The following is a 12,973-nucleotide window of genomic DNA, read 5'->3' as shown; positions in this document are numbered from 1 at the left end:
GTTTCTCTTCAGAGCTGCTGGAACTGGGCTTTTCAGACCACTGATGAAAATGATGACATGGAGACTTGAATATGTGGAAAACAGGATGGAAGAGCAGGTAAAAATGTTTTTCTCTTACAGGAACAGTTACTAGTGCTTAGATTTAGTGCATTTTTGAGATAATAACCTGAACTCTTTGTAGCATATCACTGTGGCACTAGGGACAAGGCATGTTTTAAGTAAATAGTCATAAGATAATGACTTCACAGTGGTGTTTTTAGTGAGCTACAACAGATCTTTAACAGGATGAAGATGCAAATTCTAACTTCATTGATTGTCTGTTTTAATGGAAAATAAGCCAAAGTTAAAGTAGACATGCTTGGGAAATTAAGCTCTCCCAATGAGTTTTCTGATTTTAATTAAAAGTGAAGTTTTGATTCTTTGCATTTTAAGACTCATTTCCATGCATATCAGTACAAGGTCATTTCATTGTTCTCAGAGATATCTTTTAATCTACTCCTTTGAGACTTGCATTCCCTGATTAAATAAATATGCTCTGGGAGCATTTATTATCTGACCGTGCCCACTTACACAGCAGATGTCAGGCAGTTACCCTTTATTCCTAATATGCAATCAAATTGATAAAAGCATGGAAATTCTGGGCTCTGTCCAACACTGGGAGATGAATAATTAAAGTAAAAAAAGACTTCAAGTTCTCACATTTTCTTTTCATGATCTCACTTGATGTAACTTTCAATACTGAGAATACCAGAGCTGGACAAAACTCTGACAGCAGTACTTTCACTACCAAAAATATGGGTTCAGAATAATAAATTATTTTGTACTGATTCTGCTACACTGCTTCAGCTGGGAGATGGAAATGCAAATCCAGAATCCAAACCACTGCTTTGAGATAGTGTCATTTCACAGAAATGATCATATTAACTGAAAATATTTCAAAACTTATTGTATATAAAATAGTGAACATTTAAAAATGCAGGGAAAAGCCCCATGTATCCTCCATTAATGAGCACAAAGGTAACCAACCTGGTAGTTTAATACAGCTGCAAGTAGGAAATGCTAAGAAAGCTCTGCAAGTCAGATAAAAATGGAATGACAAATGATTCCTCCCTGTTTCCACAAGTCAAGCCTCCAGCAGCCTCTTCACAGCTTCTAAGTTTTCAACTCTATATTGAATCGTGTAGTCACTTATTATGTGTTCATCTCGTTTTGATTCATCATCCCTGGTTGGAGAGTCAGGCTTGCCAAGATTCTGCCCTTTTTCAGGAGCCTCTTTGGGAATGTTGCAGGAATTTTGTGTCATGACATGGGAGAAAGACTCAATTGTGGCTTCCAGGCTAATTTTGTCCAGAAAAGGCCTGTGAAACCTGTTCTACCAACAGCTGAGCAGAGACACTGCTGACCTGAAATGTTTGCTTTTAGCATCACAACCCTCCTTCCATTTGGATTTAGCCTTTCCTTCCTGGAAGCCCATTTCTCTCACTGTTTTCTCCCCCCAGAGCCCATCTCCATTTTTCTTCACTGATTGAGGTCCTGGACCTCACAAAGCTCCTGCTGCCTGGGGCAGGTGGCAGGATTATGAGGACATGTGGTCTTTCCATGCCCTGAAGATAGAGCAATCCTTGGGGAAGAGTTGATAACACTTCCCAGTACAAAATGCAGAAAATACACAACTCATTCCACTTGCTTGAATTTTTCTCACCAACTCCCCAAGCTGTGTAAAGGTCAAAAGCTCATTTCCTCTTACAGCATCTTTCACTGGCTCTGCTCTGCCTCTGTTCTCTTATCTGTTTCTCTACCATGTTCAGCTGTAATGAGTCGATAAGAATTCAGATAAGGAAATTACAGTGAATGGGGTGCTGGTTTTATTCTTTCTTCTTGGACACAAAAAGGGCAGATTCTTTATGCCTTACTCTGGGAATCCTTACCTGTGGCATTGCTTGTGAGCTGTCACAGAGATGAGCTGTAACCTGCAGCTCTGTTTTCATAAAGATAAAGGCCAAAGGTTTTATGTTGATGTGAACTCTGAACTTTCCAGGGCTAGTGATTCATCTCAGCATTTTGAGGAAAATAAGAATTTCCTCACAATCCAGCAGAGGGCCCTGGATCTGATTTCACCTTTTTTTTTTTTTTTTAAATTTTTCGTGGCAGAAAAAAAATGACTTTACTTATACAATGGAGCTGTTCACAGCAAACCAGCTGAGCCTTGCTTTCAGTTCAGGTTTTGATTTTTTTTTTTTTTTTTTTTTTTTGGTAAAATTTAAGTTACAATAAGAAAAGAACATGCCACAAGTTACAGAAACAAGTAATCAGACTAATTTACTTATCTACCTGCTCTACTGCAAAACACAGAGAATAAAAAAATGATGATTTTAGAGGTTATTTATATCAGGGATTAATCCTGCCTGGTTTTGCTTTTTCAGCACTGACATCAACTAGAATTTGGGGAATGTAGGCTTGTGTTCATTGCAGGCATTTAATTCACAAAATAAAGCCGCAGAGAGTAGAGCTGGTGAGAATTTGCAGGTTGTTCTCCCCACTTTGAATAATGTGATATACATAATGCACTACAAAGTGATTTTGAAATGTAAAACATTAATGTTCCCTTTGAAGGGCTGATATCAAGTGCCAAATGATAAATCAATTAAATGGAAAACAAATCCCAACCCTGCAAATATTGTACAAAAACAGCTTCTTTGAAGTCAATGGGACTAATTACAAGTGTAAAATAGAGACTGGTTGTAGAGCACTTCTGTTAACTGGAGTTTTATTCCACGAATTTAATAAAAAATAGATTCAAGTTCTCTCCACGCTGGCAAAGTGCAATTCCTGCCCATCTCTGTGGGTCTCTGGCACCCCAATCCTGCAGGACAGTGTCTGACATTGCATTTCAGAGTGTCACAGTTCCCAAATCAGAGATGCAGTGAGTGGGCACTGACTGGCAAAGGGTTGTTCAGCATTCCCAGCTCCTCACTGCTACCACACCCAACCTTCAGGCAGCTCCAGAGGGCAGCTGGACTCATCCAGCATTTTCCTGTCTGTTTTGAGACAGAGTTTTGTGCTCAGGGTTGACTGGGCAATGGGCATCAGCCTCTTGCTCATGTAACTGCTTCCCATGAGCAATGTTTAAATTAAAAATGAGGAATGGGGAGTTCTGGGCTGGGTTTTGATTTGTGGATTGGCCCCAGTGGCTGCTGTGAAGCTGTTCTTGGCTCTCATTTGTATACAAAGCAAGAAAATTAGGCCTGTGCTATAAAAATGAAAGAAAAGACAGATATGTAGCTCACTGGGGGAATATGATTCCCAGCTGTCAAGGTTACACTGAGGCAGCAATTGCCACGTTCAGTTTTATCCTATTCAGACCTATCTGTCCTCAGACCACTTAGATTAAATTTAGTCTTTCAGGTTGCCCATTAGCATCATATCTTTAGAGGAACCAATGTCCTGCATGTCGATATCCTCCTAGCAACTCTTGGAAGCACTGCTGATTATCCTCAGGTGACAATTGCTTAGAGGTATCTCCAGGCACAAACCACTGTTTTTGTCAAGCATATGTTCCCTCTTGCTGCAGTTTTGTCAATATTTTCATATTGCAGCAGTTCTGGGTCCTAGGAATGGTGGATGTGCCTCTCAGTTACACTAAAAGGAGCAATCTTTTGCGGGTTTTGGAAGTGATTTTAGGTTTTATCTCCACAGGCTGAGTCTCTGGTACCCTCTGTGCCATGACAATTATAAATGAAAACCATTTGAGTTTCCTCCAGCTCACAAGCTGTAATGTTTAGTATCCATGAGTTTCCTGAGATGTGCAAATGGTGCATAATCAACACTCAGAGCCTGATAAAGCATGGATCAGCATAAATCAGGACTTGGAAGCCAAGCCCTAATGGACTTGCTAAGGAGCTGTGTAAGTGTACAGAGCACTCTGCAAAAATACCTTCTGATGTACTGCAAGGGAATGAGAATTCATTAAAAAATCTGTTCCTGCATCTCTGGCTGTACCTTTTCGAGTACCAGCCTGACTGTCCTATGATTGACACAATTCTGGCCAGACCTTTGTCTCACTTTCTTCAGGTTCTCCCTAAAGCAAATTTATGAATATTTTTACTATAATTATTATTTGTTTGTTTGTTTGTTTGTTTTCACTGCTTTACCAGTATCAAACCACTGCCCATGTAAACTTCTGGCCATTCCATGGTGTGCTCAGCACTCACGTGGTCTGTCTTGTCTCATACTTTCTTTTCAGCTGGATCATTGACAGTGAAAATAAAGAGCACCAGACCCATTGGTGTCAGTCTGAACATTTTCGTCCGTGATGATTGGCTTCTGAAACTGCTCTGCCAGGGCTCAGAGAGGGAAGTCCTGCTCCATGCAGCTGGGAGTCTTTACAGGACAAATTCTAATGCTTCTTCTTTTAATATCCCTGGGCTGGGCTCCCAGGATGAGCACTGCAAAAAGAGAAGATTACTGTTCTGAAGATGCTCCTGAGCAGCACTTGCAATGGCATTCAGAGATCCTGCTGCCACATGGAGGATGTATTGCAAATAATATCCTCAGATAAGACCATGGATTTGGATTCAGACTCCTGGGCCAGCATCCTCCAGGACAAGGAGTCATTTGTTCCAGAGGGGAGTGCAGAGCCTTTCAGGCACTTGGGTGGCAAATGCAGCTGCCAAGCACTGCTGAATCTAGGCCACTACTGGATGTCTTGTATATCCCACCTACTCACCTGTCTGCTCTGCTCAGCTCTGTCTCTACAAGGAGGCTGAAGCTGGGAAGAAGGGGGAACTGGCCATGCTCATCAGAGGCCCATGGGTTTTCTCCTCTCTGACACCTGACAAACACTCACCCCAAGGCTGTGCTGTGCCAGGTCTCATGTTCAGCAGTTTGGCTGCTAAAGCTCATGTCACTGGATTTCCTTGTGGAACTCTCTTTTCAGAGAAACAGGGGTAATCCTCAGCACTCCCAGAGTGGCTGTTGATGTGCAGGGGATGAAGGACAGAGCAGTCAGTCAGGCTTACCCAGGGAAAGCACCACCTTTAATCACATTGCATTACAACTGGAGGGCTGGAGATGCTGAAAGCTCTGGCATGATGTGGGAATTAAAGGGGCAGGCAGGGACTTTGTGCACTGCTGTGGTGTGGTACACCCAGCAAACCCCAGAGCAGTGAATTCTCTGCTGAACAGAATTCTGTGAGCTTTGAAAGTGAAGGGAGTTTAAACTCCACAACACGCAGTAAAAATGCTGCTATTTAGACTCTGGTGTTTTTGAAATTGCACTTTCTAAAGATCCAAGTTGAAGCCATTTTACTGCATGTGGTAGAAGATGGAACTATCCAGGAGATCGTTTTAGAGAGCTGCAATTTTGGGCTGAGCACCTCATCTCTGCAGCCCTTCCTTGCAAAGGAGAGCACTCCCTACACAGCTACGTGCCCAGGAAAGCTGGAAAGGTGTGATCACACCTGCACCCAAACTTCTGTCTGTCCTGGGCTCAGCCCATTTTCCTGGCACTGAGATGCTTCAGCCTTCAGCAGCAAAGCTGGGTCTGAGACCGTCTGGCTGGCACAGAAACTTACTCCAGACTCCAAAGCAGTCTGGAACAGGAGCCTGTGGTGAGTCCCAGGAGGGCTGTGGGGAAGGTGGGCAGTGGATGGTGCCCTGGAGCTCAGGAGGTTGGGGTCTCTGTGTCCAGGCAAACCTGAAGCACTGACCTTGGCAGTTGTTGCAGAGGGAGGAAAAGATGAAAAGCACCTTGGAGAGGCTGCCTGGCCCTGCTTCATTGCCAGACCTCATGGAGATGGAGAGGAAGGAGGTGTGAGACCCAAAGGGCTCCCTCAGAAGTATTGTGCACTGAATGATGATGAATGTCCTTTGCTGTGGGGAGAGCCACCAGCAGCACCACAGGTCACCTTTTCTCTCTCTGTGGTGACAGTTTTGAGTGTTTTGGCTTGCCCAGGAGGAGTTGCTCTTCTCACCAAGTTTCCAGCCTTTCTTTGGGTGTTCCAATACCTCCCTGTGCATTGTAGGGCAGGTGTGTGTGATTTACCCTACAGCACCAAGGCTCCTGGGGATCCTAGCTGGCTGTGTCCAATTGAGATCTGATTGCAGGCTGAGGAAGGGAATTCCTGCATGCTGACCAGCCCAGTGCTGTCACACAGTGCCAGAGGTTTGCCTGTGTGAGGGTGAAGATGTGAGACACATGGACAGCAGGTGGGCTGCAGGGCAGATGTGCTGAACTGAAAATGCAACTGCAGCTGCTTCAGTGCTGAAGTCTTCTCTGTGGGGTAGGGGAGGTTATTTTCCTTATCTTCATTTTCTTATTTATGTCTTAAGCCTTTTTTTATTCCCCCTTTTTCCTATTGCAATTCATTTATTCTAAAACCTTGAGAATAAATCCTCAAGGAAGAGGAGATGATTTTTTCCATTGCTGAATCCCCTTTGATATACCCTGCCAGCTCCTGTGCTCTTTGCTGGTAATGTTACATCTGAGACCACAAATCCCCTCGAGGTTCAAAGTCACTTTGGCCCAGCATCTGCAGCATCCCCAGAACACAAAGGGATATAATGGAAAGAGAAGCAATTTGTGTGTCTGTGTTTTCAGACTTCATACATCCGGAGGTTTATAATGTCCAAAGGGTAGATCAAGATAATTAAATACCAATAAGCAGAGATAGATGAGCCCTGTGCAGGTCAGTTTGCTACACAATACAATACAAACCACCAGGAGCTTTCGTAAATGCGTTGAAAATAGAAAGAATTCATTTTTGTTCCTTTGTGCCAAGGATTACTTAAACTCCCACCTCTCTTAAACAGGTATTTGATTAAATCTTCATCCAGCCTGATCTTCCTGTGGGGACCTTAAAAACCCCCTGTGAATTAACTTCATACATGGCAGTCCAGATTGTGCCAATTTCAAAGTTTTCTCTACACTATAAAAAATTGACCAATCAAGCTTTTTGAGTATTTGTCTTGTTGGCCCTGTTGACTTTTTTCCCACTCATCCTGGCAAAGCAAAGCTTTGCTATCAGAAATCTATGTACCACATCTGTGATGGTCAGTAGGAGCTCAGGGTTTGTGTCCAAGGTTTGAAATCAGACCTCTGGTTTTCCCTTGCAATATTACGTGGTGATGAGCAGAGCTGATTGTATTGCATGAGACTGTTCCAGGTCACCTGAGGACTGTCCAGGAAATGGGGAAATGAAGTCCTGGGTTGCACTACAATTGGGATCCCTGAAGCAAAAATAAAACCAAGCCTTTTTTTTTTTTTTTTGCTTTATTTGTTTATGTTAATCACAGAATCATTAGGGTTGGAAAAAACCTCGAAGATCTTCAAGTTCAACCTCTGACCAATCAATGCCCTGTCAACTAAACCATGGCACTGAGTGCCACGTCCAGACATTTCTTGAACATCTCCAGGGAGGGTGAGTCCACCACCTCCCTGGGCTGCCTGCTCTAGTGCTTGACAACCCTTTCAGTGAAGAAATTGCTCCTGATGTCCAACCTGAACCTCCTGTGGCACAATTTGCAGTGGTTTCCTCTTGTCCTGTCCCTTGTCACCTGGGAGCAGAGGCTGACCAACAACAGCTCCACCTTCCTGTCAGGGAGTTGCAGAGTGAGAAGGTTCCTCTCTGATCCTGGTCTCCAATCTCAGCTCCTCCTGGTCTCCTCCCTCAGCTGCTCCTCATCAGACTTGTTCTCCAGACCCTTCCCCAGCTCCCATCCCTTCTCTGCACACTCTCCAGCCCCTCAATGTCTTTCTTGTCATGAGGAGTCCAAAACTGAGCACAGGATTTGAGATGCAGCCTCAACAGTGCTCAGCACAGAGGGACAATCATTTCCCTGCTCCTGCTGCCACACTATTTTTGATACAGGCCAAGATGCCTCTGGCCTTCCTGATCACCTGAGCACACTGCTGACTCCTGCTTGTCCCCATTTCAATTAAAAAAAAAGAGCACACAGTCCACACTCTTTCTTCTCAGTCTTTTACTGTAGTAAAACTGCCTGTGCTCACAGCAGCAGCCCTCAGACCATGATAACCTCTTTGGCCTGTGGAAATGAATCATTCCTAGCTGCTGTGTGCACACATTCTGATGATGCTGTGTTATCAGAAGACCTTTGTGATGGCACATTGCTCACACAGCAAAGCTGCCAGGGGTTCAGTGCTTTACAGTCCTTCTCCTGAGTGCTTCAGTCCATTGCACACTCACTCAAAGAGGCTCATGGGGCATCCCAGAGAGTGGATGCAAAAGAAAACTGGGAAATCCGAACAAGGATGTCCATTTAGATCTATGGGAAGACATATTTTTAAAAACATACTGTGTATTATCAACATCATTAATTAATTCAATATTGAAGTAACCAGAATCTTGCTGGATTCATAATCAGACATTGTATGTGTCCAAGGGCGAACCATGAAATTGGAAAATTAATCTCCTTTGCTCATGAGGTAAGCCCTCATGGTATGGTGTGGGATTCAGCATTACAAATGTGATGACTAAAATCATTGCTACTGATCTGCAGCACATATGTCCCACCTTGAAATAAAGAAATAAAGAAAGTCTGATGAACCTGGTCTGTGAGGGTGGTGGGGTCTTAGCACAGATTGCCCAGAGAATCTGTAGATGCTCCATCCCTGGCAGTGTTCCAGGCCAGGTTGGATTGGACTTGGAGCAACCTGGGATAGTGGAAGGTGTTCCATGGCAGGGGTGTTGGAACAAGATGATCTCTTCAGTTCCTTTCATCTCAAACCATTTTATGATTCTCAGGCAGCAGCAGGATGGAGTGAGGAAAAGGGTGAAGATAACACAAGATATCCCTGTGAAGATAACACAAATGGAAATCCTCAAGGCTACTTTTGAGGATTTCATTTTATATTATGGCTTACCCTGGATTCTCCTCCCCCCTTGCCTGGAAAAAGTGGAAACACCTTCAGTTTTCAAGCCCAAGCATAAGCTGGAGAGGGTCTGAAGCCTGCCTGGGGTGCTGTGACATACACATCACAGCTGGAAATCCACTGCTGCAACAGGCAAAGAGACAGGTGGGAACAAAATCTTCTGGCTGGGGCAATTACTCTCCACTTTGTAGCTTGACCTGTCACATGACAGGAGAGAGGCCCTTTCTACAAGGAAGGGAATTTGTTTCCTTGATCTGCCAGTGTTGAAGTTCTGTGCAACACAGGAATGATCTCATCCTCTTTACCTGAGTCCCTTTCCTCATCTGTAAAAGGACAGCAAGGAAACTTGCTCCTAGCTCACCCCAGAAGTGGCACAGATTCTGTGAAAGCACAGATCCTGCCCTGTGCTTTCACCTTTGCTGTATCTCCTGCTGCTGCTGCTGCTCTCACCGACAGCAAAAATCCCTGACATTTCTCATCGCCTCGGTACACACACACGACTTTCGTGAGGCAGTAAGCAAACAAATATAATGGCACACCAAAAAAAAAAAAAAAGAAAAGAAAAAAAAAAGGCACACAGACACCTGCTGTGAGTTTATTTTGACAAGTGCCATTTAGATGCAATAAGCTGCGATCATGTCTGCAACAGAGAAGAGCCAACTGGGTAAACAAACCCGGGGCAGAGTGCAGCTTCTCTCGCTGGGCTGGGGGCTGGCGGAGCGGGGGAGGATCGGGGCGGCTTTCGGGTGGGCTGGCTGAGCTCCGTGCCCTCTCGGCCGAGCCCGGCGCTGCGGGAGGAGCCGGCGGCTCTCCCGGCGGGCTGCGGCGCCTGCGGGATGCTGGGGAGCGCAGGGATGCGGAGGAGGGGGAATGCGGGAGGGGACGGGGAGGAGTGTGCCTGCCTGGAAGGGGGCATTTCTTCCCTCGGCCGCGCAAGCCGATGCCTAGCCTGCTGAAGCAGTTAAACGGCGGAGAGCGGCAGCCCGGCTGGCAGATTCCTGCCCTGTGATATGCCAGCCACAGGGTGACGCAAGGGCTGGAAGGCTCCAACTAACAAGCCATTTTCACCTGCGTAATAAGCGCTAGTGGAGATACAGCAGCGGCGGCGGAGGAGGCTCCCCGTGCCCGCAGCCGGCCAGACCCCAGCGCGGCCGCAGCACCAGCCAGCCCGGCGGCCACCGCAGCCCTTCCGGTGGCCACCGCTGCGTCCCGAGAGCCGGAGATCAGCGGCCGCCTCGCAGGCAGCATGTCAGCCCCGCCGGACCCCCAGGACCTGCTGCTGGCGGGCTCTGGGGTGCACTGGGCTGCGGACGGGGCGAGCCAGTTCGCCGCTGGGGCTCCGCTGCGGGATGGAGATGGGGAGCAGCTGGGTTTCGGCTCCGCCAGGGAACACCCGCCCGTTACCATGGCGACTGCATCCCCAGGTAAAAGGGAAGGCGAGGGGTACCCGGGGATGCTCGACAAAGGGGCCCTGGCAGCAGCATCTCCCGGTTGTCTCGGTCCTGAACCTTGCTGTGTTTTCCTCCCAGCCTGGCTGCTTGGAAACATCGCTAGCGAGTTAGTGAGCGCATGTAGGGAAACAGAAAATAACGAGGAATTGCGGCCTTTGCAAATAGTTATTTTTTGCTGATGTGGGGGAGGGGGGACTCAGGAGCCAGCCAAGTTCCCTAAAGCTTTTTGCAGTTTGTTAGGCACAAGACACCCAGATTTCAGGCAAATGTTGGAGGGCATTTGATTTCGCCTGACTTGATGTGGGTCTGTCCTCATTTGTCATACACCTGTTCACATCTGGAGTGACAGATCTCTGCGGAGATACTTCAGCTATTCCCTGTGCACCTGGAATTCCTGCAGGGCCCCTTGTGTTATTTCAACATGCAGCTTTTAATGGAGTGCCTATTCTGAAGTGTTTGTACATTTTGTGCATGCTTTTGGGACTTGTTCATTTATTTGTGGACTTTTCGCTTGCTGTGTTTTCCACCTTTTGCATTTTGAGGTGTGTTTGACTTCAGGTGCATTTAGTTTAGGATCTGCAGGTTCATTGATTTTCACCTTATTTTTGGTATGTGTTCAATTTCCCTTGATTTAGGGTTGCTCTCTTTAGCAGGTGTATTAAATAGCAGGTGTTAACGAACCCCAGAAGGCTTCAGCTTCCCGTAGCTCCTGGGAGAAATGTTTGGGGAAAGAGGACTCTCTTTCCTTCTTCCTGACACTTCCCTGCTTTCTTTCCCAATTGCTGCCTGTCAGAGAACCCAAACAGCCAGAAACCCCAGCCCTGGGGGAGCTGATGCATCCCATCTAGACTCCTCTTCACTGGGAAGTAGATGTTTCCATTACACAGCCTGAAGCATTAAAGTTGTCTTGAGTAAGTTGAGGGTCAGGGCTCGGGACAGGAATCGATCTCTGTTATGCAATAGCTGCAGGAGCATTAGGAACTGCGTTTTTGGGTTGAGTCCCTCCTAATCCCCTCCAGTCAATCAGCACAAAGAGTAGCTGGCCAGGAACAGCACAGGCTGTGTGGCTACGTGTGCTCTTCTGCTCGTGTGGTTCTGCAGGGTCTGAGTGTGCATCAGTGCCTGCCTGTGCTCCCAACATGGATGTTTCCCTGGTGCCTTTCTGTCTGCTTGATGTGACCGAGTTCAGGAGTAGAATGGGATCTAACGGCCCTCGGCTGATGTGGGAAATGTTTTGCTGTTTTGTAGCTCTGGGCAGGCAGCTAATCTGCTGATGTGCTGCTCATTCGCTGAGCTGAGTGTTGGGTTGTGAAACGTGACTTTCTACTGGAGGCAGAGGCAGATGGCTGGGAATGTCAGGCTGCTTGAGTGTGTGCCAAGAGGGGCAGGGTTGGGGTCTCCAGGTAGGGTTGCCTCAACCATGTGGTGACACAAAGAAGGGGGGAAAAGAATCTTGTGAGCTTTTTTTTGTTCACTGATGGATGAAAATATGGCCATGCTGAATCTTAGCGTACAGAACAAAGAGGGGTGGTCTCTTAAACTGTGTAAATCACCATTAAATGGAATCACTGTGAAACTGCTTACATTTAATGAAGCCTTCTTCAGGCTTGATGTGAGCTGCAGATTTACACTTTGAGAATGCAGAATAGACAGACAGACAGAAAGAAAAGAAAAGAGATGCAAAGAAAAAAAGGGAAGAAAGAAGAAAGAAAGATGTGAAGAAAAATTCCAGCTTTTGGAATGCTCTGCAAAGGGGCTTTAGACGTGTTTGTTTGCTTGTGTCAAACTGTGGCAAGGTGGAGGCAAAGTGAGTGATACAGACCTTTTTTTGGTGTTTGCTCACTGTGGACTGTCAAGCTGCCAAATCAGCAGTACCATAAGAGCAGTAACGTGCTTTAAACATTTCCCATTTTGTTTTCCCTGCTCAATAAAGAGCCGTTGTGTGGCTGAGTGCGTGTCTGGCCGACCATGGCAGACAGAGCAGCATCCCAAGCAGTGCAGCCCTGCTCACGCAGCCTCCCTGTGTTTGTGGCTGCAGCAGCTGTATTTTCTGTTCCACACTACCTAGAGAGCCACGACTCCCGCCCCCCTCACCGGGGGAAGTAAATAATTTCCTTGTTCTCTCAGTGTGACTAAGTATTCATAAGTTTCTGAATAAGAAGGCTGTCATATTGTTGAATGTCTAAAGCTGTCAAGTTTTTCATGAAACTCTTTATTTTTCCTGCTCGGAGAGGGATTCCTGCCTGTTCCTGAGCCATAGGAATGGACCCAGCAGGAGATACACAGCTTCAGCTTTTTTACAACACTGCCATAGTCTGCTGTAAACTCAAACACTCCTGACACAATGGGCCATGTGGGGACACTTTAGACAAGGAGCAATCCATCCAAACAGGAGTGAGCTGGACGGAATAATTTTCAGGTAGCTTCCCAGCACATCCTGTATCTTCCTCCACACCTGTCAGACCAGTCTTTTATTTTGTGAAAACCACGGTTATGCTCTCTGAGGCAAGAGCAGGGTTTGGAGTCTGGGAGATTCTCCCAGCATGAAAATAACTGAAAACAAATGGTGGGAACTTATCACAGGTTGTGCAGATATTTTCTTGTACAACCCAAAAATTTGTAAACTTTCCCT

At 46.1% G+C, this 12,973-nt stretch overlaps 1 protein-coding gene across 1 annotated transcript in view; it reads left to right on the top strand.

Annotated features, from left to right (window-relative positions):
• Positions 1–9,782: 9,782 nt before the first annotated feature.
• RTN1 (reticulon 1) overlaps positions 9,783–12,973 on the top strand; it is a 111,322-nt gene continuing 108,131 nt past the window's right edge. Inside the window, exon 1 of the mRNA XM_085061088.1 lies at positions 9,783–10,314. Within this exon, the coding sequence (XP_084917214.1) occupies positions 10,137–10,314 (178 nt within the window). The 5' untranslated portion in view covers positions 9,783–10,136. The remainder of the gene's footprint in view (positions 10,315–12,973) is intronic.

The sequence above is a fragment of the Lichenostomus cassidix genome, chromosome 5 (assembly GCF_008360975.1).
Source record: "Lichenostomus cassidix isolate B80296 chromosome 5, HeHo_3.0, whole genome shotgun sequence".
NCBI lineage: Eukaryota > Metazoa > Chordata > Aves > Passeriformes > Meliphagidae > Lichenostomus > Lichenostomus cassidix.
Note: the sequence above shows the minus strand (reverse complement) of the source record. Positions and strands in the feature narration are given on the sequence as shown.